Source organism: Trichechus manatus, unplaced genomic scaffold (genome assembly GCF_000243295.1).
Source record: "Trichechus manatus latirostris isolate Lorelei unplaced genomic scaffold, TriManLat1.0 scaffold00020, whole genome shotgun sequence".
In the NCBI taxonomy this organism is placed as follows: domain Eukaryota; kingdom Metazoa; phylum Chordata; class Mammalia; order Sirenia; family Trichechidae; genus Trichechus; species Trichechus manatus.
Window position 1 is genome coordinate 12,521,526 of NW_004443956.1, and position 24,482 is coordinate 12,546,007.

Sequence of the window (24,482 nt, forward strand, 5' to 3'; positions counted from 1 at the left end):
CAGCCATGGTTCCTGTTCTGGCCTTTCCTTGGGTTTCTTTCCCTGCTCCTTATCCCTCCCTGCCTGGGCTCTGTTGCTGTCCTTCCAGTGCTGGACCTTGACTCCTTGCCGCCCCAGTTTTTTTTGCACCCTCTCCCACCTCTGTCCCTCCTCCTCACTCTGTTTGTGGTCTCTGGGCCCTTTGTGGGCCTTCTTCCCCTCAGACCTCTCCTTCTCCCATCCCTCTCTTGGTTCTTCTCTTTTCTTCCTATAAACAACTCTTTTCTTTGCTTTTACCCCCTCTAAGGGCCACTCCAAGGCCCTTCATAGTCTAGAAGGTCCTGACCCAGCAACAAGACCTGTGTGGTCGCTGGTGAAGCCTCCTCCACCTGGCCTTCGCAGGGCTGGGTGCCCTCAGGCCTGGCCCCTCTCCATGGTGACTGGTTCTCTCCCGCCCAGGTTATGCCGCCGCCCTGTTGCCCTGAAAGCCGCAGCGACAGTGAAAAGGGCTAAGATTTGGCCATGAGCAGCGCCCCCCGGCGCCCCGCCTCGGGCGCAGATTCTTTCCGCACTGTGAGTATCACCTGCCCGCCCTCCGGGGCCTCACAGGACCTTAGCCTTCCCACCTGGTGGCCCCAAGCCCCTCCTGCCTCAAGTACTCAGGGACTAGGCCCAGGCGAGGGCCAGTGGCTCATGTGGTGCGCACGTATGGGGGGCGGATCGGGGACCGGGGGGAGCCAGGCATTGACTGGGGGGAGAAAGGGTGCTGCCATCACACCCTGGCCCCGCATGAATGGCAGTAGGGGTCGGGAGACTTCCAGTCCTGGGGGAGGGAATTGCTGTTTTTCCCGTGGGTCTGTGTTTAGCCTCAGCGAGAGAGGTACTCTGGGGATCCTGGGTCCCTAACCCGGAGACCCCCCCCCCCCATGACTGGCCTTAGAGACTGCTTTCTCAAGTCCGCCCTGAGCACTCTTAGCTGCCGGCCCCACCCCCGCCCCACGTGCCACCTGGGCCCGCCCTTCCCGGCCCCCAAGTGGCTACCGCCTCACTTGGCCCCCTCCCGACTTTACCCGGGAGTCTAATGATTAACCCCGGGTGCCACAGTCAGCCCTGTTATTGGTCACTTTGGCCCGGCATGGCACGTGATTGGGAAGGGGCACGGACAGGTCCCCTCCCCCTCCTTCCCAGGTTCACCCCTGCCGGCCATGGACTTCCTCTTGCGGCCTCAGGTGCGGAGGGGTTCGTGACCCCCCTTCCCTGCCCCGGGGCTAGCTCTTGCACTCAATCCCCGCCCCCTTGCTCCTTCCTAGCTCCCGCAGGACTGTTTCTGGGGAAAAAGGGGCTGAGCGCTTGGAGAGGCCAGTTAGAGCTGCGGAGATGGGCTGGGCAGGAGCCCTCCCTAAAGAGGGCAGAAGCAAGCCCCTGAACCTCTCTTTTTGTTGTATCCAGTATCCCTGCCACCCCCAGCTGCTCGTGACCCCACCTTGGTGTCTCCCCAAGACCCGCCCTTCTTCCTGGCCTCGTCCCCTTGCTCTTCCTGGCTCTAGCAGCTGGCACCACCACGGAGGGGGCTCCATACCCCCGCCCTTGGAGATCCTGATGCCCTTCACGTTCAGAAGTTCTTGAGCAAATATTTGGCGGTGCCTGGAGCCGAGACCAGGAGGGGGTGGGTGGGGGGCTGGACCAACGCTGCGGGGGCTAGGCAGCAGGCCGCTAGCTAGGCTGAGCTTTCCCAAGCGCTGCTGCTGCTGCTCCTGCTGCTGCCGCCTCTGCCACCACTGCAGTCGCTGCCCAGCCGCTGCTGGCCGCTGCTCAGCTCCCGCAGGATGACTCAGGTGGGGGAGTGGGGCGGGGGAGGGGTGGGGCGAGGGAGCGGGCTGAGGGGCCAGCGTGAGCTCGCTGGCCCGGGTTCCTTCTGTGGTGAAGCGGTGAGCACTGGCTGCACTAGCAAGGTGAAGTGTAGACGTTCCCACCACCCCAGGAAGAGCTGGGTTTCAGTTTTGACTCAGGCAAGTCCAGGTCAGTTAGCTCTGCTGACCCGCCTCTAAAAGTTACTTTTTGGGCTCAGCAGCTGTCCTCTTAGCCAAAGGGAGTTTATTTCTCATCCGCTGTGGTAGTCGCCCAGTTCACTCACACTCCATCCAGGCTGCAACGGGGCTGGGGCATGCAGGACTTCCACGGCAGGTCCTTCACACCTGCATAGAGCCTCCTGGGGGTACTGGACCCCCAGCACAGAGCAGTGTGGGCCTTGGGGGTGTGACTGGTGGTGAGTCCCTGTGTTCTGTCTACCCCTTCTTTCTCACAGCCAGAGCCAGAGAGCCTGAGCCCTGGGACAGCTGGGTTCCCCGAACAGGAGGAAGATGAACTTCACCGCACCCTGGGTGTGGAGCGGTTTGAGGAAATCCTACAGGAGGCTGGGTCTCGAGGAGGAGAGGAGCCAGGCCGCAGCTACGGGGAAGAAGACTTCGAGTGTGAGAGGGACTGCAGGGGGGCTCAGTCTTGACTACCCAGCAAGGAAGGGCTAGGATCCTGGTGGGAGGGGCTGGGGCTACAGGCCAGGATGGCAGGGGGAGGGAAGCTGTGCCTGCCTGCAGCCAAGCCCCCCTCTTCCCTGCAGACCACCGCCAGTCCTCCCACCACATTCATCACCCACTGTCTACGCACCTGCCTCCGGATGCCCGCCGCCGCAAGACACCCCAGGGCCCAGGACGGAAACCTCGCAGGCGCCCTGGAGCCTCCCCCACTGGGGAAACCCCCACCATTGAGGAGGGTGAGGAAGATGAGGATGAGGCCAGTGAGGCTGAGGGGGCCAGGGCACTTACCCAGCCATCCCCTGCCTCCACACCCTCTTCGGTGCAGGTGAGTGGGGACAAAGGCCCCTGGGGACTGGGTCCCTGGCCTGGCCTGGCCTGCTCACGTTCGGTCCTCGCTCTAGTTCTTCCTCCAGGAGGATGATAGTGCCGACCGGAAGGCAGAAAGGACCAGTCCCTCTCCCCCTCCACCGCTGACCCACCAGGAGGTAGCTCCCCGGGCTACCAAAGGGGCCCAGACTGGGTAAGCATGCCCCCTTTCAGTCAGCAGGTGTCCCCAAGCAGAGCCCTCGTATGCCAAGGTCAGCGTGGGGATGTGGGAAAAAGCACAAGCCTTACAGTCACCAGACTGGGGTGCAAATCCCAGTGCTGCCTCACGCTGGTTGTTTGTGCAAGTAACTTAACCCCTCAGAGCCCTAGTTTTCTCATCTGTAAACCAAGAACAGTAGAATTTTCTCACAGGGTGGTAGTAAGGATGAAAGGGGGTGGTGTGAATGGAAGTTCTGAGTGTTCAGCCTGGCATGGAACAGAGGCTCCTTCTCCCCCTCCCCATGAGCCTCACACTCACTGGGGCTCAGATAGAGCAGCATCCAGCATTGGATCAGGGATTGGACTGGGTGACCTCCAAGCACCCTCTGGGGCCCCAAGGGTTTGAGAGGAGCAGGAGACCCGCTGCTTGTTCTTGGGGAGTCGCCAGTCCACTCTAGTTGGAAACCAAACGTAGCCACGTGAAATGGCACTAGAACAGGTTATTGTGTCGGATGACCTGATTCAAGCAGTGTCAGCACCAGTGCTGATTGGAGTGTGGGGTTGTTAACCAGAGAAGGCTTCCTGGAGGAAATCACTTTGAACTAGGTCTCAAAGTCAGCCCTATCCCGTATCTGTTGTTTTCTGAGTGCCAGGCAGTGGGAAGGACTTCGGGGAAGTGAAAGACATGCCACCAGCCTCCAGGGAGTGCACAGGCCTGCTGGGAGACGTGGTGTGCAGTGGACCTGGGCTCATGGTGGGGGGCTGTAACTGTGGGCCAGAGCCTGGGGGCTGGGGGGCTTCAGAAAAAGTACGGCATTTGAAAAGTGAGTCAGATTTATTGAGCTGGCACAGTGGAACAAGGACACAGAGGGTGAGTGTGCTCAGAGGAAGCCTGGCAGTGGGGGGGTCACGGGAGGGGGACTTGGGCTTAGAAACCGGGAAGGCTTTAGATGCCGGGTAAGGAGCCTTGGTGGTACAGTGGTTAAGCACTTGGCTGCCAACTGAAAGGTTGGCAGTTTGAACCTACCAGCCGCTCTATGGGAACAAAATGTGGCAATCTGCTTCTGTAAAGATCATAGTCTTAGAAATTCTATGGGCAGTTCTACTCCATCCTATAGGATCACTATAAGTCAGAACTGACTCTACGGAATGAGTGGTTTTGTTTTGTTTTTTTTTTTAAGATGCTGGGGAGAGAGATTTAGAAGTGATATGGTAGAGACTGGTATGCCCTGGGGGTGGCAGCAAGAAAGAGAAGGCATTCTAGTTGGGAAAAAAGGAGTAGAAGATATCATTTGTAAGGGACAGGAGTTAATAACATTCTTACTACCAGGAGGGAAGCTGTCTGCGGTTACAAAGGCCCAATTCAGCACCCTTTATTCCATTTAATTAGAGATGTGGGACCCTGCGGACCTCTTAGTCCACTGGCTAGGGTGTGCCTGGGCAGGAAGGAGCAGGGGAGGGCCAAGGGGACTAACACTGAGGAACACCTGTGATGAGCTGGGCTCTGCACTGGGTACTTGCCAGAACCTCACCTCTCCGAGCACCACATGAGGCTGGGCTTTGCTCCATTTTTCTGTGAGACATTTATGTTCAGAGATACCTTAAGTCATTGCTCAGGGTTGCACAGCCAGTGAAGAGTAGAGTCGGGCTAAATCCTGGCAGTCTGTTTCCACATGCACAGTGCCCGAGAGTGGGAACCAGGAGGGGTTAGGGTCTGAGTGGTCCCATTTCCGGTTCCCCTGCGTGGGTCCTGGTTGTGGAGAGGAGGCTGGCTTTCTCTGGCTGATGGCTGCTTTGTCTGTCCAGAGCCCCAGTGGAGGAGGTGGTGTCAGTGGCCAGCGGCACAGCAGGGGGTGACGACGGGGGTGCCTCAGGACGCCCCCTGACCAAAGCCCAGCCTGGACATCGCAGCTACAACCTTCAAGAGAGGAGACGCATTGGGAGCATGACTGGGGCTGAGCAAGCACTGCTGCCCCGTGTCCCTACAGATGAGAGCGAGGCCCAGACACTGGCCACGGCTGACCTAGACCTCATGAAGAGTGAGTGCTGGGGTCTGGGCCAAGCCCAGTGCTGGTGGGGAAAGGAGTAAGAGAAAAGGGGAGGCCCCAACCCAGACCCCTTTCCTCCCCCGCAGGTCATCGGTTCGAGGATGTTCCTGGTGTGAGGCGGCACTTGGTGCGAAAGAATGCCAAAGGGTCTGTGCCGGGCAGCCGGGAAGGGCGAGAAGCTGGCCCTATACCTCGGGCCCGGCCCCGAACCCCCCACAAGCCCCACGAGGTACTGTTCTCTGCTTTGGGCGCTTCCATTATCTTCTTACCCATCTTTTCCCTGAGTGCCCTCTGCCTGCCTCTCAGACAAGCAACGATCTCATGCGTGGAGTTGCCACTTATGGTTGTATGCTGCACAAGAGCGCAACATCTAAGAAGACACCACTCACAGCATTGACATTGTTATTTGTGTATCATGGTCATTATCTGGCAGAGGGCAGTGAGGTGTTTGAGGAAGAGGAGGTGCCTTTTTCTGATTTGAACAAAGGCCCATATGGGCTTGTGGTGGCTCTGTGTGGCACCGTACTTCGTTTTTCAAAGTCCAGTCACCTCGGTGCTCTTGTTTGATCCTCCCAACAGCCTGTGAAGATGGCAGTACAGGGGGTGTCCACCATAAACCAGGTGCAGTGACTTGGCCAAGGTCACTTAGTTACTCAGTGACATACCTATGTTTGACTCTAGGCCTCTGGTCTTGAGCCCTGGCCCCTTCATTGTACTTTCTTAACCTTTTTATTGAGGTGTAACAGACAGAATGAAGTGCATTCATGCTAAGTGCACAGCTCAGTGAGGTTTCACACCTGCAAACACATGGATGACTACTACCTAGGTTAAGACATAGAACATTTCAATCACTGGGAAAGTTTCTTCATGCCTCTTTCCAGTCAGTGTCCCTAGGAGATAACTACTCTGCTGTTATTTTCAATTCATTTTTCTAGTTCTTAAATGCTTATAAATGGAATCAGACAAAATCCCAATGTGCATATGTAAATATATATACGTATTTATATACTTCTGTACTCCTGTAGGAGCTCTGGTGGTGCAGTGGTTATTAGCTATGGCTGCTAACCAAAAGATCGGTAGTTTGAATCCACCAGCCACTCCTTGGAAACCCTGTGGGGCAGTTCTGCTCCCTGTAGGGTCGCTATGAGTCAAAATCAACTCAACGGCAATGGGTTTGGTGTTTTGTTTTTTTTTTTTATCCTTATATAAGGAACCCTGGTGGTACAATGGTTAAGTGCTTGCTTGCTAACCAGAAGCTCAGTGGTTCAAACCCACAGCTGCTCTGTGGGAAAAAAGACCTGGCAATCTGCCCCAGTAAAGATTACAGCCTAGAAAACCCTATGGGGCAGTTCTGTTCTGTCACGTAGGGTTGCTGTGAGTCGGAATTGACTCAGCGGCACCAGACAACAACATAATGATATAGATACAGTGACCACTTATCACGCACTCAGTATGAGCTGTGCACCATGCTTTTAATCCTCATAACAGCCCTTTGAGGTGGGTATTATTATCCCCATTTTACAGATGAGGGAAAATGAGTCTCAGATTGGTTAGTGACTTGCCCAGTGTCCCCGATCTCTTAAACTTCTGAGCCTGTGCACTATCCACTGTGCTATACAGGGTCATACCCAGGTCCTGCCACTCTCTCAGGGACCAATCCCTGGCAACCCCTCTGGCTCTACATCCTGAGATGCCTTCTCATCTCACCCTAAGGTATTTGTGGAGCTGAATGAATTGCTGTTGGACAAAAACCAAGAGCCTCAGTGGCGGGAGACGGCTCGCTGGATCAAATTTGAGGAAGATGTAGAGGAGGAGACGGAGCGCTGGGGGAAGCCCCATGTGGCCTCCCTGTCCTTCCGAAGTCTCCTGGAGCTCCGCCGGACCCTGGCCCATGGTAACTGCCCTGTGCACCACCCTCCTCACCCCCTGCCAATCCTCACCCCAGAATGTTGCCTTCTCCTAGGCCCCGTTCTCTAAGGACCAAATGGCCGAATATCCCCCAACTTTGGATAGTGCAACATGGTGCATAATGTCACCAGTGGCCAGGAGGGAGCGTCTCATCTCCATGAGGCACTCAGCCTGCCTGTTAGGGTCTGGTGTTGGGTGTTTCAGAGCAGGATTCACACGAGTGTCTTTTATCTAGCACTTTGAGCAGGCAGCTTCTTAGGGAGATTTTCGGATAACTGAAGCTGATGTGTTTTGGGTGCTAACATTTTTAAACAGTTTTGATGGAGAGCATTCTGAAAGGCTTGGCGGGCCTCATGGCTATCTTAGAGAGACTCTGGAGAACGTGGTCTAACCTGTGTAGGGCTGTTTAAACTTTACGAAATGGCCACAGACTGCAGAGCTTTTGAGCCCTTGCATCTGGTGTTTCTGCTGTTCGCTTGTTTCCTGCTTCCCACTGGGTTCTCACTTACTCCCTGTGGCTGTCAGAAGGCCTGTTTCTAAGCAGATGAGGGCTGGGAAACCTCCTGTTAGAACTGTTTCCAAACTAAGAGTAAATAGGCTCTGAGCGAGGCTTGAGGGCTTGTCTAGAGGTTAAGTGCGAATGCTTTATCACTAGGCTTTGTGATCTCTTCTCTGTTCTGGGGCTGCTGGATTTCTGTGTTCTTTGGTTCTGCGTTCCTGAAACTTGACCTTGTCAGTAAATGCCCTGGTAACTTTTTTTCTTTTTTTATGATGATAAAATACAATTCACAAAAAAATGGCTGTTTCATCCACTCTTAAGTGCACAATTCAGTGACATTAATCCCATTTACTGTGCTGTGCAACAGTCATCACTATTTCTAAAAGCTTTTCATCACCCCAAACAGGAACCCAGTACCCCTTAAGCAATGACTCCCCATTTTCTCCTCCCTCCCAACCCTGGTAACCACTAATAAACTTTGTACTCTATACGCTTGCCTATTCTGGACATTTCATATAAGTGGGATCGTACAATATCTGTCCATTTGTGACTAACTTATTTCACCCAGCACGACAGTTTTAAGATTCATCCATGTCATAGCATGTTATCAGAACTTCATTTCTCCCTATGACTGAGTAATATTTCTTTGTGTGTCTATCCCATGTTTTGTTTATCCGTTCATCTGTTGATGGACACTTAAGTTGTTTCTACCTTTTGGCTGTTGGAAAAATGCTGCAGTGAACACGTGTACATCCATCTGTTGGAGCTCCTGCTTGAAATTCTTTTGGGTATATACATAGAAGTGGAATTGCTGGGTCATATGTTAATTGTACGCGTAACTGTTTGGGCAACTGCCATACTGTTTTCAGCAGTGGCTGCACCATTTTACATTCCCACTGGCAATGCATGAGGGTTCCAGTTTCTCCACATCCTCGCCAACACTTGTTATTTTTCTTTTTTCCATTAATCGCTATCCTAGTGGAAGTGGAGTAGTATCTCATTGTGGTTTTGATTTGCATTTCCCAAATGGTTAAGCGCTCAACTACTAGCCACAAGGTTGGCAGTTCAAACCCACCCGGATGAGCTTGGAAGACAGGCCTGGCGATCTGCTTCAAAAAGGTCACACCCTATGGAACAGTTTATTCTGCACACATGGGGTCACCATGAGTCAAAACTGACTCGACAGCAACTAACAACAACAAGCACTAGCTAATAAAGTTGAGCATCTTTTCATGTGCGTGTTGGCCATTTGTATATCTTCAAGGAGAAATGTCTACTCGAGTGCCTTGCCCATTTTTTAATTGGGTGGTTTGTCTTTTTGATGTTGAGTTGTTTAAGCTCTTTATATATTCGGGATATTAAACTGTTATCAGATATATGGTTACAAACATTTTCTCCCATTCTATAGGTTGTCTCTTCGCTTTCTTGGTTAAGTCCTTTGATGAACAACAATTCTTAATTTTGATGAAGCCCTTTTTGTGTTTTGCCTTTTGTTGCTCGTGCTTTTGGTGTTATGAAAACCAGTACAGGGAGACTAAGATCACCCTCTTCTGATGCCAAATTGTGTGGTGGATAACAAATCCCGCTCCATACTTCACCTGTGTCGTACGGAAATCTCAGCTTCTCTTCCCTGTTCAGTTCAGACCCCAGCTGCCCACGCAGCCCTTCTCTCTCATCCCTAATCACTCAGGGCTAGGTCAGCAGGTACTGGCTGCAAACCAGTGCCACATGACTTCTCTACTTCATACCAGCCAACCCCAAATTTGGGGGTTTCCTGTACCCCCTCAGGGTGCCAGCTGCAAGCCTGGGAGCCCACATGACTCCCTCTACTTCAGACCAGCTGGCTCCGCTTGCTCCTTTGGGTCCAATAATTCATTGGACTGACTCACAGAGCTCAGAGGTGACACCATACCTGCAAAAACAGCTTTACTGTAACAAAAAAGGATACAAATGAAGAGACAAATAGGGTGAGGTCTGGGAGGGGTCACAGCATGGAGCTTCCATGTCCCAAAGAGGGACATGCTACCCTCTCCTGTGCATGGTCACCAATCAGAAAGCTCCATCGGAGCCTCCGTGTTCAGGGCTTTTATCAGCCTCCCCACGTGGCCATGATGGATTACCTCATGCCTTGGGAAGCTTCGCCAGCCTTTGGCTCCCAGGTGGTCCCTCTTGGTTTGATCACCCCCTACTCATTAGCCTCAGGTGTTGGTGCAGCTAGAAAGAACTGAGAACCAAGGCCAAATAGCCTTCTGCAAGGTGATTCCACACCTCGCAGGTGTCATACCTAAGAACCCATGGTCAAAAACTAGGTCCCAAAACATTAGCCTATGTTTTCTTCTAAGAGTTTTATAGTTTTAGTTTTTAAATTTCGGTCCTTGATCTGTTTTGAGTTAATTTTTGTGTATGGTGTGAAGTCTGGATCCAACTTCATTCTTTTGCATTTGGCTCTTCGGTTGTCCCAGCTCCATTTATTGGAGAGACTATTCATTCCTTATTGAATGGATTTAGTACCCTTGTTGAAAATCAGTTGACCATAGGTCTATGGGTTTGTTTCTGAACTCTCAATTCTATTCCATTGATCTCTGTGTCTGTCTTTATACCAGTACCAGACTGTTGATTACTGCAGCTTTATAGTACGTTTTGAAATTGGGAAGTGTGATCCTCCTACTTTTCTTTTTCAAGATTGTTTTGGCTATTTGGGGCCCCTTATAATTCCATATGAATTTGAGAATTGACTACCCTGGTAACTTTTAAGGGATTTTATTTCTCTATGAAATGGCAGTCCTGGAGCAGTGACCAGGTGGAAGGAGGTCTAGAAGCTGCCCAGTGAGCAGCTGTTAGGCTTGGGGAACTGAAGAGGGTGGTCGAGAAGCCTCGGGTAGAGAGGGGATCTCTTCATATGGCTCAATAGCTACCGTGTGGACAAGGCCACAGACCAGCCTTGTCTTATTCCAGAGGACAGAAGTAGACCCTAGAGTGGACGTCTGAGAGAGGCATTGTGTGGCTGAGAGGAAGAGCTTTAAGAGTGAAGAGCAGTTTAGCTGGGGTGGGTTGCCTGGGGAGTCCCTGCTGAAGGGATCTCTGGAGGATGTTGGCCTCGTGACCTCTCTGATAATTGAGTTTACAATATTTCTGTGGGGTGGATGGGCTTAGGGAGAAACTGAAGCCAGAGAGGTGATGTGACTCGGGTGTTGGCAGCAGAACAGGATCAGAGCCCCCTGGACCATGCTTACCTGGCTGCTTCCTGTCCTGCCCTGGTTTCTGGATCTGGGGACCATGGCTCCTCCATGCTGTCCTTATTTCAGGGGCTGTGCTCTTGGACCTGGACCAGCAGACACTGCCTGGCATAGCCCACCAGGTGGTGGAGCAGATGGTCATCTCTGACCAGATCAAGGCCGAGGATAGAGCCAACGTGCTGCGGGCCCTGCTGCTGAAACACAGGTGAGGCCCTGCCCAGGGAGCATCCTCTTCATCCTCTCCCTAAGCCTGTGCCCAGCCTCCAGCCCTTTGCCCTTCTTAACCTCACTGCCCTCTGCCCCACCAGCCACCCAAGTGATGAGAAGGACTTCTCCTTCCCCCGCAACATCTCAGCTGGCTCCCTGGGCTCCCTGCTGGGTCATCACCATGGCCAGGGGGTGGAAAGCGACCCCCATGTCACTGAGCCTCTCATTGGAGGTGTTCCTGAGACTCGGCTGGAGGTGGAGCGAGAGGTGAGGGAAAGACACAGCTCTGCCTGGCCTGGTCACCACAGGCTAGCTGCAGGACTGCAAGCTGGCCAAGGAGGTGTGCAGGAGGACAGGCCCTGGCTGGGCTGAGCTCTGCTCTCCTCTTCCACAGCGTGAGCTGCTCCCTCCAGCCCCACCTGCCGGCATCACTCGCTCCAAGTCCAAGCACGAGCTGAAACTGCTGGAGAAGATCCCCGAGAATGCAGAAGCAACGGTGGTACTTGTGGGTATGTGGGACAAGTCTTAGGGGCAGGGGTGGGCCTGGCTATGTGGAACCCCCAGCCTGCTGCCCTGCTCTAGCCCATGATGCCAACCTCCCTAGGGTGCGTGGAGTTCCTGTCCCGGCCCACTATGGCCTTTGTGCGTTTGCGGGAGGCGGTGGAGCTGGACGCGGTGCTCGAGGTGCCCGTGCCCGTGCGCTTTCTCTTCTTGCTGCTGGGCCCAAGCAGCGCCAACATGGACTACCACGAGATCGGTCGCTCAATCTCCACCCTCATGTCCGACAAGGTCAGCTTGCCCCCCTCCCCAGGCACCACCTGTCCCCCCACACCTTGCCCAGCCTCAGGGCTCCAGGGTCCCTTGCCCTCTTCTCTGTGCCCCACTGACCCTTGCCCGGCTTTGGCAGCAATTCCACGAGGCAGCCTACCTGGCAGATGAGCGGGAAGACCTGCTGACCGCCATCAACGCCTTCCTGGACTGCAGCGTGGTGCTGCCCCCATCTGAAGTGCAGGGCGAGGAGCTGCTGCGCTCTGTGGCTCACTTCCAGCGCCAGATGCTCAAGAAGCGGGAAGAGCAGTGCCGACTGTTGCCCCCTGGGGCTGGGCTGGAGCCCAAGTCTGCCCAAGACAAGGGTACGGGGCCGGTGCAGGACCTGGGACTGGCTGAGCTGCTGTGGGGGTGGGGTGGGGGGCCCTGCCTCGGGGGCCGGGGGGAGGGCTCTGCTGGGGCCCTGATGGAGGCCTGGGTTGCAGCGCTCCTGCAGATGGTAGAGGCGGCGGGCACAGCTGAAGACGATCCCCTTCGGCGGACAGGCCGGCCCTTTGGGGGCCTGATCCGTGATGTGCGACGCCGTTACCCCCACTACCTGAGTGACTTCCGAGACGCACTCGACCCCCAGTGCCTGGCTGCTGTCATCTTCATCTACTTTGCCGCCCTGTCTCCTGCCATCACCTTTGGTGGACTACTTGGTAGGGAGGGGCTCTGAGTGGATGGGAGGGTGGGCCACACAGGGCTTAGGCTGACAGACCCTGGTCTGGTTCTGCCCCCAGGAGAGAAGACGCAAGACCTGATTGGGGTGTCAGAGCTGATCATGTCCACGGCGCTCCAGGGTGTGATCTTCTGCCTGCTGGGGGCCCAGCCGCTGCTGGTGATTGGCTTCTCGGGGCCGCTGCTGGTCTTTGAGGAGGCCTTCTTTTCCGTAAGGGTCCAGACGGTGTCCAGAGGCTGCTCTGGGCTGCCCCTCCTTTTCCCTAGACCCTGCATCCTAGGCATTCTCCCCTGACCATCCCATAGCTCTTGGCCTGACTAGACCCCCCCGCCAGTTATCCCATCCTCCGCCCCATACTCCAGGCCTGACTGGACTCCCCCCACCCAGTTACCCAGCCCCCCATACTCTGGGCCTGACTGGACCACCAACCCCAGTTATTCACCCCCCCATACTCTGGGCCTGACTGGACCCCCAGCCCCTTCCCACCCCATAGCTCTGCGCCTGACTGGACCCCACACCCCTTTCCCACCGCATAGCTCTAGGCCTGACTGGACCCCCCCACCCTAGTTACCTCATCCCCTCACCCCATACTATAGGCCTGACTAGACCCCCCAGCCCAGTTATCCACCCCCTCCATACTATGGGCCTGACTGGACCCCCCAGCCCCTTCCCACCACGTAGCTCTGGGCCTGACTGGACCCCCCTGCACCCCAGTTCTGTAGCAGCAACAACCTGGAGTACCTGGTGGGCCGCGTGTGGATTGGCTTCTGGCTGGTGCTTCTGGCCCTGCTCATGGTGGCCCTGGAGGGCAGCTTCCTGGTGCGCTTTGTCTCCCGTTTCACCCAGGAGATCTTTGCCTTCCTCATCTCTCTCATCTTCATCTACGAGACCTTCTACAAACTGATTAAGGTGGGCGGGCCCTGCCGAGAACTGGGCAGGGCTTTAGGAGGAGAGGGAGCCAGCTGGAGTCCTGTCCTTCTTCTCGGTCCTTGCTTCTGGATTTAAGGCCACCTGGCGCAGAGCTCCCCTGGGGCTGGAGAACCATGGATCTCACAAAGTCAGGGCCTGTTCTTCCTCCTGCCCCCCACCACCTCCCTGTCTTCAGCACACACACTGGGGCTTCAGGTCAATCTTTTAATAACATGGGTAACAAACACATTTCTTGTGTTAAATGCGAGACACTACAGAAGTGCCCAGAGGGAAAGGCCTGGGGTGGCAGCCATGGTCACAGCTGGGCACATCAGATCCACATCTGTTTGATGGGCTTACATGGACACCTGCACCCCCAGTCCCCTGTGCTGGGTGTCTTCCTTTCTTTGGGGTCCAGCTGGAGCCACACTGCCCTGCTGCCTTCCTGAAGCAGGCCATCCCCCAGCTCCTCCCCTGCCAGCCTTGTGAAGCCCACATTGCCCTGTGCCACATCTGCTCTGTGGCCTGCCTGCCCCTGCTGCACCCGGCCCCCTGCCCCGACTCTTGGCACACAGCTGAGCCATGCCATGGTCTCTGACAGTGGCCCTCCTCTCCCCAGGTCTTCCAGGAGCACCCACTCCACGGCTGCTCCGTCTCCAACAGCTCAGAGGCTGACAGTGGCGAGAATAAGACATGGGCTGGGCCAGAAGCAACGCTGAGGCCGGGCAACGGGAGCTCAGCTGGGCAGTCTGGCCAGGGGAGGCCCCGGGGCCAGCCCAACACGGCTCTGCTGTCACTGGTGCTCATGGCTGGCACCTTCTTCATCGCCTTCTTCCTTCGCAAATTCAAGAACAGCCGGTTCTTCCCTGGCCGGGTGTGTGGGTTTGAAGGCTGGAGGGAGTGGGAGTGAGGGTAGGAAGGGGTGACAGAGGAAGGGGCAGGGCTGCACTGGGGCAGGAGGCCTCTGAGCACAGTTCTTGCCCTCAGATCCGGCGGGTGATCGGGGACTTCGGGGTGCCCATTGCAATCCTCATCATGGTGCTTGTGGACTACAGTATTGAGGACACCTACACACAGGTAAGGTGTAACCGCATAGCGGGAAGGTACTGCCTGGTACTGGGCTGCTTCCACTGCCTTCCCCAAGCCGGGAGCCTCTTGTGAAACTAGGTGGACACAGCCTTTCACGGCGTGCCCTCGGCGTGCACCCTGCCCCTCCCCCATCCTGTCTTCTGCCCTGCAGAAGCTGAGTGTGCCCAGTGGGTTCTCAGTGACAGCCCCAGAAAAACGGGGCTGGGTCATCAACCCCCTGGGAGAGACGAGCCCCTTCCCTGTGTGGATGATGGTTGCGAGCCTGCTGCCTGCCATCCTGGTCTTCATCCTCATCTTCATGGAGACTCAGATCACCACGTGAGTGGCCCTACTGGAGGGGCCAGGGTGGGCTGTGCAGACAGGGCAGGAATGACCGGGTGTGTGAGGCTGTGGGACCCAGCCTGGGAACCCAAGCTGCATTGCTTGAGGAGCCCATGCGCCTCAGAGGGCCTTGAGTCCAGGCTGGCTGCTGGAGTTGGTTTTGTAGATGGTGTAGAAAGTTTCCCAGCATGTGTAAGTGTGAGTGAGTGCCGTTGAGGGGCCAGAGGGGAGGCCGGGAGGCCGGCCTGGCAATGCCTGGTGGGACTGTGTGATCTGAGGGGGTGATTATGCTGGCCCAGGGAACTGAGCATGAACAGGGATCACCAGGTCCCCAAACAGGCAGGAGGTGATTTGCTGGAGCTCTGGGAAGACGAGGTGGTGGGCCAAGCCAGCTGCCATGGCTGGTCGTGGTGCAGGAGCCCTCTCGCCCCCCAGGCTGATCATCTCCAAGAAGGAGCGCATGCTGCAGAAGGGCTCCGGCTTCCACCTGGACCTGCTGCTCATTGTGGCCATGGGCGGCATCTGCGCCCTCTTTGGCCTGCCCTGGTTGGCTGCTGCCACGGTCCGCTCTGTCACACATGCCAACGCACTCACTGTCATGAGCAAGGCTGTGGCGCCTGGGGACAAGCCCAAGATTCAGGAGGTTAAGGAGCAGCGGGTGACGGGGCTGCTGGTCGCCCTGCTTGTGGGTATGTTTGTCTCTTGCCCACCCTTCCTAGTGGAGGCTCTGGCAGGAGGGGAACCCTGGACCCACTGCTTCTCCTCCTTCCTCCCCTAGGCCTCTCCATTGTTATTGGGGATCTGCTTAGACAGATACCACTGGCTGTGCTCTTTGGAATTTTCCTGTACATGGGAGTTACCTCCCTTAATGGGATCCAGTTCTATGAGCGGCTGCACCTGCTGCTCATGCCACCCAAACACCACCCAGATGTCACCTATGTCAAGAAGGTGAGACCCCTCTTGGAAGGGGCCCCTGGGCCTCTGCCCATCCTGGTCTGCTCGGGTCACTCTCCAGCCCCATCTCCCCACGTCAGTCAGCCATCGTTTGCTGTCCATGCGGTGCAGCCTGGGCTCTGGTAAGCACCCAGAAGGTGCCTCCTTCCCCACCTCCGTCTGAGTCCTCCGCTGTGTCAGGGCCTGGATGCCATCTCCAGGGACTGTGGCCAGAGGCTCCTGGGGAAGCCTGAACTCATCAGTCTCCATTCCACCCTCCTGTCACCAGGTTCGGACCCTCCGGATGCACCTGTTCACAGCCCTGCAGCTGCTCTGCCTGGCCCTGCTCTGGGCTGTCATGTCCACAGCTGCCTCCCTGGCCTTCCCCTTCATCCTCATCCTCACGGTGCCGCTCCGCATGGTGGTGCTGACCCGCATCTTCACCGAGCGAGAGATGAAATGTGTAAGGACATCTTCCCTTTCTCCCTCCCACCCACTTGTCCCCTCCCTCCCATGGTCCTCAGAAATGGTCCTGACCAGGGACACAGCTTCCTGAAATCCACTCTCCTCCCCAACAGCTGGATGCGAATGAGGCGGAGCCGGTGTTTGACGAGCGGGAGGGTGTGGATGAGTACAACGAGATGCCCATGCCTGTTTAGCTGCTGGCTGGAGGGACCAGCCTGAGGGACTGATGGACAGAGGGACCAGGGGCTGAGGGGGATGGGTCTTGCCACCCCCTCCCTCCTCATTTTTATTTAAGTGAATAATTTAAAGCCCCCACCCCTGCAGTAAAGTGCTTCGGCCCCCACCTATCCCTGGCCTTTTGTCTCTGTATGGTGGGGGGGGGGGGCCATGAATGGAAAAGAGATGGGGAACCCAGCCACCTCCCCATCCCAGAAACCAGACAAGCTGTGGGGAAGGAAAGGGCCTTTAATGAGAACCAAAATGGGAGCCAAAGTGCAAACTGTCTGCCCCCCATGGGGGGGCCATCTTAACCCACTGTGCTTCCCCTCACCCCCCTTCAGGCCCCCAGCGGAGGCCCAAGGCCTGGAGCTTCTGCCTCAGGTAGCTCTTCAGCTGGGGCAGGCCTCTCTGTGACTCCAGTTCCTCAAAGGGCAGCTGTGGAGAGAGGCAGGGTTACCAGCAAGGCCTCAGGGGCTGGGAGGACAAAGGGCAGGGCAGCAGCGTCTCTCACCGGCAGGAGCTGGTAGCCCATCAGGCCAAGGTGCCGTTCCCTCAGGGCCCGCGAGCCCAGCAGCACCCTGCCATCTCGGCAGAAATGCCAGCGCTCCCGCAGCATCAGCACCACCCTGGAGGGGGAGCGGGCCAGAGTCAAGGGCACAAGTCTCTGAGGGCAGGAGGCCCTTCCACCCTGCTTCCCTTACCTTTGGGTAGGGTCTTGGGTAGTAGGGTTCCAGGCAGCCTGGCCTTGAGGACAGGACCTTGGTGGGTATGGTAAGAAGGGGTCCTGGGTCCTCACAGGAAGCACAGCACCGTTACTGCTTACACACAGCAGGAAGTCTGCAGAGGGTGAGAGGGGCCACCGACCCTTAGCCAGGGTCCCGTCTATTCCCCAGGCCTGCTGCCTGCCCACCTGTGCTCACCTGTGCAGTAGCCTGGAGGCACAGTCAGGTCCTGGCGGTACTTCTCCTCCCCCAGCAGCTGGCGCAGCCCCTCGGCTACTATGTCCTTGTGACTGAGGGGAAGGGACACTGATCGTGGGAAGGCCCAGGGCTCTCCCCCGAGCTCTGTCTTGGTCTAGCTCTGTGATTTGTGCAAATCCCTTCGCTGCCTCAGGCCTGTCTTTTTGTGACTGCCTTTTGTAAGGCAGCCAGGACAGTTCATGGTCCCTTCGGTTTTGCTACTCTTGGCTTCAGGGCTGTTTCCCTCCCCTTGCCCCCAGCTGCCCCATCCACCTGTACTTGCAGCGGGCACGGTCGGTGATGAGCGGCTGGGGGAAGATGGGCACTTGCTGCCTCCGGGGGAGGCGGGGACCCCGGTATCCTGGGAGCTCCAGCTCCACAGCTGTGTCGAGCAGGGAGAGGTAGCGACGCACAATCAGAGCATGAGGTGTGCCTAGGGGAAAGCAGGGCCTGGGCATGCTGGGCTGCAGACCCGTTTCCCCCTGCTCTCCTCACCACAGCCCTTGGGCCAGCCAGCCACCCTGTCTGCATACCACTGATGTGGTTGATGAAACCCGGTGAGAAGACAAAGTGCAGGGCTCTGAAGGGTAGGCACCGCAGCTGGCACAGTGACATCAAGATGTTGACAGTGGCCAAGGGTGCCACCCCTGCTTCCCGAGCCAGGATCCTCTCAAGACAGGGCATAAACTGCTGTTCCAGAGGCAAGTAGTTCAGCCGCCCAAAGGGCAGGACCAACTTCTGTACCACCTGTTGAGGAAAAGCAGTATGTGATACAGCTGCAGTTACCCACTGTTTTTTATAAACTGAAATTTAGGGAGCTTTGGCCCTCAAGCTTATAATGTAGCTGTGAAGGCAGACCCTATCCCTCTGCCCCCAACATAACACACTAGAAGTTAAAACGTATAAACAGTTTTTTGAGTCCCATGTGATTAATCATCAAACAGAGGGAGATATCACTGTGGGGGCTGACCCTGATGACTTCAAGGAAGGAGTGCAATCAGTGAAGCCAAGATGGTGTTGAGTGCTTTGAAAAACTACAAAGCACTGAGCACCTCTGGTGCTTATGCTAAGTTGGACAGGCCAAGGAAAGGGTGTGAGCAAAGGTGGAAGCCCCAGGGCATTAAGCAGAGCAGCCTAGTGGGGTAAGTTGGCTGCAGGAAAAAGGGGCAATAAGGCTGGACAGGGGTGGGCAGGGCTGGCCTGACAGTGGCTGAGGATGACCACAATGAGAGGAGCAGAAAAGGGTGGGAGGTAATCCCACCTTGCTGTTGAGCTGGGCTTCCTGGACCACCAGGAAGTGGGCAATGGCTTCCAGAAGCTGGGGCTCCCGCAACCGGTGCCGGGCCAGGTGCTGGGCCAGGAGCACCATTACGTGAGGAGTTAGTTCCTCTGGCCTTGCCTCTGCGAAGAACAGCCTATCACGCTGGACTCTCAGGCCAGACCTCCAGTCAGCTATGTTCTAACTCAGCCCAGACAACACCATCACTGTCTCCGCCTCCTCAGCCCTCACCCCCCACCTCCCCATCCCACCTGCCTTTAACTCCCCCGTCCAGCACCTGCCAGGCTGCGGATCAGATGCTGCCGAGGATGCCGCAGGAAATGGGGGCAGCTCAGAGCAGCTTCCAACCTCTGCCCACCACGAAAGACGGGCTGCAGAGGGGGAGGTGGCTTCGGGGGGAGGCGGAACCTTCGCTCCTGCTCCAGGGCACTCACCAAGGGCCCATCTGACGGAAAGCCTGAGAGGGTCAGAGGAGGCAGTCGTACGGATAAGGGTCTGCTTTGTTCTGGGGTTTAGTTAGTGGATTTCCCTTTCTCATCTCCACTTCCTGATCGGGAAGGTTTGCTATAGTGTAAGTGGAAAATGCTAAACCAAACAAACCAAACCTGTTGCCATCAAGTCGATTCTGACTCAGCGACCCTACAGGACAGGGTAGAACTGCCCCATAGGGTTTCTGAGGAGCAGCTGGTGGATTCGAACCGCCGACCTTTTGGTTAGCAGCCTGAACTCTTAACCACTGTGCCACCAGGGCTCCCGGAGGGATGTAAAACACCACAGGAATGTAAAGTGTTAGAACTGCCTGTCGTTGAAGGTTTTATACAAAAAGAGTAAACAAGTTCTCATCTCATGCCAATTATGACAACTTTTAGAGGCTTCTGGAGCACTACATTAAAGGGAATCTGGGTGGTGCCCCCTAAGCTGGATATAATGCTGTTTGACTCCTAAGGTCCATGTGGATAGGAGAGGAAGCAGCAGCCAGTGTGCCAGAGTTATTTGCCATTCCTGGGCAAAAAGCCTAAAAGGTAGATTCTGTCTTAATCTTGGGTCCTCTACTGTTCTCCTCTACTTTTCCATTAACACCACCCTCACCCACCCACCCAAGACATCCTCCTCAAGCCTCTCCTCACCAAGTAAGACTGCAAGGTGCAGACACACATGGATGGTGTGAATGTCAAAGGAGGGGCAGTTTCGGATGATGAGCTGACTCAAGTCCTGCAGTGTGACCTGCTCCACAGGAGGGGGCCGTGGCTGAGACCCCAAGAGCTGGCCCAGACGACGAAGGGCCACAGGGTAATGGTGGGCTCGCACCTTGGTGGGGTTCTGGCCCAGCCAGCGCAGTAGCTCCCCAGGGCTCCTCGCCTGTTCCAAAAGCCGCTGCAGTCCCTGCACAGGACCCATATGGGGACCTCCTCCAGAGGGCCGGTCCCCCCATTTGCTGGGCCCCAGACAGCAGGGCTGTACTGGTGGGAGCAGCAGCAGGCCAGACAGCCGAGCAGAGGAGGCCTGGGCAGAAAGCAGGACTCGAAGCATGGAGTTGGGTGATGGAGACCCTGAGGGGCGGCCCAGAAAAGGGGGTGAGGTTTTCTCCAAAGGGAGGAAAAACCTATCTACTCCTTACCTCACTCCCCATCCAGAGGGGCCTGGAGCCAGAGACGCCCAGACCCAGACTCCTGGTCACCCTTCTGTGTTGACTGCTCTTAGTTTTCCCTACCCCGCCCCTCTTACTCCTTCGACACAGCGACACAGCGTACTGTTCTCAAAACAGTGCCATTTACAAAGCACTTTCACGTGCGTCATCTCCTCTGCTCCTCCTTACAAGCATATGAGGTAAGCAGGGCTGGCACTATCTCCCCGATTTCACAGATGAAGAGACCACGGCCCAGAGAGACAAAAGGGTTACGCCCGAAGTCACAAATCGGGTTGGTGGTCGCGCCCAGTCTGGAGCCCTGGTCAGCCCGTCGACACGCCCTCCCGACGGAGGTGGCGGCGGCACAGAGGGTGGAACGCGCGGGCTTTGCAGTCGGACGGTCCTGGGTTCCATGCTAGGCGCTCCCACTTACCAGCTGTGTAACCTTGGACAAGTGACTTCGTCTCTCTGCCTGTCTCCTTACCTATGAAATGAGAATGCAGCGCCCACCTGGCAGGGCGCCTGTGGAGCCCGACTGCCCAGCTTTGCAGTGGCGCGGAGTGGGAGATGTCAGAGTCCCCAAACCCACCCGGGCCTCGGGATACCGCCGTCACCGTTGCAAACTCGAATCCCGCCCCGCTCCCTCGGCCCACCCTGGCAGGCGCCAACCCTACATGGCTCCCCAGGCCCCGTGCAGATCGCTCCCTCAGTCGGTCTCGGGGCCCAGGAGCCGGGCTCCCCCCGCGGCCTCCTCATCGGCGGGCCGCCGAGTCCGCCATCTTCCCAGCAGCCCCAGCACCGCCGCCCCGGTCGCCAATCCCAGCTAGGTCCTCAAACCGCAGAGACGTGGCTCCCGTCGGGCCCTGCGCACCCGAGCGCTCCGAGCCCCGCCCCTGGCTCCCGGAAGCTGCGCGCGCGGCGCAGGAGCAGAACCAGAGTGAGGGGCGGGGCCAGGACGGCAGGCGCCGAAGGTGCTAAGAAGGGCAGGGCAAGGGAAAGTCACCTGCCGGCCTGGAAGAGGTGGAACCGTGTCGGGGCCCACTCTGTGTCCTTCACTCCCTTTCCTTCCAGTAGACAAGGGTTCCCTGACCCCCAGCCCCATAGCCATGGGCCCCACACACCCAGGCACAGCGAAAGTAAAAACTTCAGTTTTTTAATCTGCACGCGTTCCAGAGAACAACCATTTGCTTCTCCCACTCCCCTCCACAAGACTCCCAGTCCTTGGGTCCCCAGGTCAGCCCAAGGAGTATTAGGGGCTAGAGGTGGCTAGGTCCTCAGGCAGAGCACTAAGATGGGCCCAGTGGGGTTGCCCGACTCTGCCCAGGGCCTAGGCAGCGACAGCAGCTGCCTGACCCTGAGGAGCCCACTGTCAGTGGGGGCTGAGGGCCAGCAACTCCAGGAGGGGGTCCAGTGCCATGGAGGTCACAGGGAAGGGCTTCCAGCGGCCCCCGGAGTCCTCGGCGGCGCGGGTCTGTGCTCCAGGACAGAGGGAAGAGGCAGGCCGGAGAGGCAGGCCTGGGCAGACAGCAGCTCCCACTTCGTCGTGGGGAGCAAGGTCCAGAGGGGTTGGCAGCACTGCCAAGTGCCCGTGGAGGCACTACGGGCGGTACATGGCAAAGGCCAGGAGACTGAGCAGCAGGGTGAACCCGGCTAGGCCCAGTGTGGCGGTCAGGGGAAAGAAGGGCCGGTACTGGATCTGGCAGTACCAGAGCAGTAGCAGCATCAGTAGTAGCAGGGGCAGCAGTAGGCTGCCTATTTCCAGCCCGGAGGGGCCTGGCTCTGACCCCGGTGGGCAAGGGGGATGTGGGGGACCGACTCGTGTGGACACGTGGCAGTGGAGAACGCAGCTGGGAGGGAGGTGAAGGCTGCCCAGGGTCTGGGAATCGTCTCCTAGAAGTTGCCCTTGGTAGATGAGTCGCACCTGCTGTTCCCGGCCAGGAAACTGGGTCCTGAGGAGAGAGGGCCCTGGGTAAGAGAGCAGGCCTCAGCCAATCCCGGTCCCTGCCCTAGAGCAAAACCCGCCCCTCCCCTCTGCCCTAGACCCCACCACCAGGTCTGGCCTCATCAGGGCAGTCTGCTATCGGGAAAAGGACTGGACCAGCATGTAATTTAGGGACCTCATTTCCGTCATTGTAAGATGAAGGGGAAGTCTCTGGTGACCCACCCGGGTCTGTGATCACTCCCACCACATTCTTTAGCATTTCGCTCCGATCCTCATACCACTATGGCCCAGCTTACCTTTTCAAGGAGCCAATGGTGTCCTGGGGCCAGGCTCTGGCCACCTGCTCTGAATCATTGAGGAATTTCAGCCGAAGCACAAGGGGCTCCTGTGGGGAGTCTGGTGGCGGTGTTGCTGGGAGCCCCATGCTAGGCTCTGGCTGTGCAGCTTGACCTCTGTGTCTCAGGCTGGGGGCCTCAGTTCCGGGGGCCGCCCCTCTGATGCTATCAGTAGCTGCCATGGCTTTGCTGGGCTGTGCTGAAGTTGGGGTCCCTGATGGCTGGGGCAGTGGGTCGGCCCTCTCAGCGGTGTGTGTTGAGACCCAGGCAAGGGCCAGCACCAGGAGGCAGGCAAGCACCGCAAAAAGGATGGTCACCTCATCACCCACCCCTTCAATCAGGGCCATGGCACCCACCTTGCCAGCTGCACTACCGAGCTGAAGAGGCACAAAGAATCCATGAGAGGCTGGCTCTCTGGCCAAGAGCCCTCTGAACTTCAACAGTCTCCTGAACCCACTCCAACTCTCCCATAGCCCTAATTCCTCTGCTCCCTGTACCCAAGCCACATCCCAGGGCGCAGACTGTTTGGACTCCCAGTCGCCCCACACTCCACAAGGTGCCCCTTCCCATCACCAAATCGAAAATCATAACTTTAGATAACCCGAGTTCTAGGTCTTTAACCAGCTCCCTAATTCACTCAAACCCCATCCCAAGGTAAAGTCCCTGATCTTCTAAGTAACTCCTCCCCTAAACTCAACTCGTAGCAAACTTCACTTCACAGCTTATCTACTCCGCCCTCTACTTCACCCCAAAGCTTATCCATTCCTCCGTCGCTGAAGTTTCTTCAAGGGGGGAAAAAGGCCTCTATGCGCGCCCCGTTGCCATTTAGCCAAACCCCACCTGCTTCCTAAGACTTCCCCCACATCAAACGTCAAACTCCGCCCTTTGGCAAGTCTCCGGGTTTTGCCACCCTCCACCCCACTCTGCCCCCTCCGGACCCACTCCCACTCCACCCGGCAGCGAACCGACTCCGCGCCTCCCCTAGAAGCTTCTCCAAACCCAGGCTGCCGCCAGACCCCAGACCCTGCCTGGGGAATGCGACACCTCACCCTCCCACCCGCGGCTCCTCCATCAACCTCCCATCTTCCCGCCCCCGAGCCGCGGAGGGGACAGCGATCCCGGGCGGGGCGGGGCGGGAGCGGGCCCGCGCGGTACTCACCGCCCAGCCCCGCCAGCTCCATGTCGGACCCGTGGGCACTTCCGGGCGCAGGCGCCGAGGCCACAGGCACCTGCAGGCGCCCCCCTTCCCGGGCGGCCGGGGGCATTGTGGGAGCTGTAGTCCGCGTTCGGCGCACCCCCGCCTCCTCCGCGCACCTCTTGGCGGGCTTGGCAGGCTGCCCCGGTGCCCGTAGGTGGCTAAGGTGCCGGAGCGGGGCCGGCTTTGGGGTTGCGCGGTTGCGTTAGTCCCCAGAGGCTTGCGCCGTAGCTAGATCTACTCCTCCCTCACCGGCAACCGGGGCATGTGTCACTTCAGAAACTAACGTCAGCTGGAGCACGTCAGAACGCCCCTGTTTAAGACGCAGTGATGAAAGTTCTGAGGAGTTTGGACCCTAGAGCTCTGCTGGCCCCTACTCTGGCCTACTTCTTTGCCAGACTGGACGCCAGAAGGCACCCCGGACCCCTAAACTGACTCTTTGGCCCAGAGCCCAGTACCCATGGGCTGCCCCACCAGACTGACTGAGGATACCAGTCCCCTAGCCTGGCCATTCTCTGTTACCTTGCCCCTGTAGTACTGTAGAAGAAGCATGGACTTTGGAACCGTCAGAAATGCAGAACGCTTATCTTGTGTGTCAACTATATAACCTTGGAAGGGTTACTTAACGTCCTTGTACCTAAGTTTCTTCATTCCTAAAACACACCTCATCAGGCAGTTGTAAGGGAGAAATGAGATGTTTTACTAAATAACTGTGAAAACTAAGTATCTGAACACAGCAGGTAGTTGCTCACCTAGTATCAGTGCACGGCCTCCACCCAAGCCA

General features: G+C 57.0%; 3 protein-coding genes across 3 annotated transcripts; 1 reads left to right on the forward strand and 2 right to left on the reverse strand.

The window, feature by feature from the left end:
- Positions 1-498: 498 nt before the first annotated feature.
- On the forward strand, positions 499-16,450 carry SLC4A2 (solute carrier family 4 member 2). The gene is made up of 22 exons (XM_023727944.1): positions 499-552; positions 2,285-2,450; positions 2,597-2,838; positions 2,915-3,033; positions 4,845-5,077; positions 5,173-5,315; positions 6,800-6,980; positions 10,799-10,934; positions 11,038-11,203; positions 11,331-11,445; positions 11,541-11,725; positions 11,844-12,069; positions 12,190-12,405; positions 12,487-12,635; positions 13,140-13,334; positions 13,954-14,208; positions 14,322-14,411; positions 14,575-14,741; positions 15,180-15,433; positions 15,523-15,692; positions 15,967-16,140; positions 16,256-16,450. The coding sequence occupies exons 1-22, from the start codon at positions 502-504 to the stop codon at positions 16,334-16,336; spliced, it is 3,714 nt and encodes a 1,237-aa protein (XP_023583712.1). The 5' UTR covers positions 499-501; the 3' UTR covers positions 16,337-16,450.
- A 140-nt stretch (positions 16,451-16,590) lies between these two features.
- On the reverse strand, positions 16,591-21,094 carry FASTK (Fas activated serine/threonine kinase). Its single transcript, XM_004372741.1, has 10 exons — positions 20,901-21,094; positions 19,727-20,149; positions 18,877-19,056; positions 18,582-18,721; positions 17,854-18,067; positions 17,594-17,753; positions 17,282-17,373; positions 17,063-17,198; positions 16,873-16,987; positions 16,591-16,796 (listed from the first exon to the last, which is right to left on the reverse strand). Exons 1-10 carry the CDS (start codon positions 20,980-20,982, stop codon positions 16,689-16,691), a joined length of 1,650 nt encoding a protein of 549 aa, XP_004372798.1. The 5' UTR covers positions 20,983-21,094; the 3' UTR covers positions 16,591-16,688.
- A 271-nt stretch (positions 21,095-21,365) lies between these two features.
- On the reverse strand, positions 21,366-23,430 carry TMUB1 (transmembrane and ubiquitin like domain containing 1). Its single transcript, XM_023727911.1, has 2 exons — positions 22,465-23,430; positions 21,366-22,175 (listed from the first exon to the last, which is right to left on the reverse strand). The coding sequence occupies exons 1-2, from the start codon at positions 22,848-22,850 to the stop codon at positions 21,824-21,826; spliced, it is 738 nt and encodes a 245-aa protein (XP_023583679.1). The 5' UTR covers positions 22,851-23,430; the 3' UTR covers positions 21,366-21,823.
- Positions 23,431-24,482: the final 1,052 nt, after the last annotated feature.

Excerpts from the sequence above, each read along its gene's own strand:
- SLC4A2 (XM_023727944.1), top strand. The coding sequence starts at position 502 with ATGAGCAGCGCCCCCCGGCGCCCCGCCTCGGGCGCAGATTCTTTCCGC. Across the intron at positions 2,451-2,596 it reads CGGGGAAGAAGACTTCGAGT|ACCACCGCCAGTCCTCCCAC; the intron begins GTGAGAGGGACT and ends TCTTCCCTGCAG. Across the intron at positions 5,078-5,172 it reads TGACCTAGACCTCATGAAGA|GTCATCGGTTCGAGGATGTT; the intron begins GTGAGTGCTGGG and ends CCTCCCCCGCAG.
- FASTK (XM_004372741.1), bottom strand. The coding sequence starts at position 20,982 with ATGAGGAGGCCGCGGGGGGAGCCCGGCTCCTGGGCCCCGAGACCGACT. Across the intron at positions 16,988-17,062 it reads ACCCAAGACCCTACCCAAAG|GGTGGTGCTGATGCTGCGGG; the intron begins GTAAGGGAAGCA and ends CTCCCCCTCCAG. Across the intron at positions 16,797-16,872 it reads TGGGCTACCAGCTCCTGCCG|CTGCCCTTTGAGGAACTGGA; the intron begins GTGAGAGACGCT and ends CTCTCTCCACAG.
- TMUB1 (XM_023727911.1), bottom strand. The coding sequence starts at position 22,850 with ATGGCCCTGATTGAAGGGGTGGGTGATGAGGTGACCATCCTTTTTGCG. Across the intron at positions 22,176-22,464 it reads ACCATTGGCTCCTTGAAAAG|GACCCAGTTTCCTGGCCGGG; the intron begins GTAAGCTGGGCC and ends CTCTCTCCTCAG.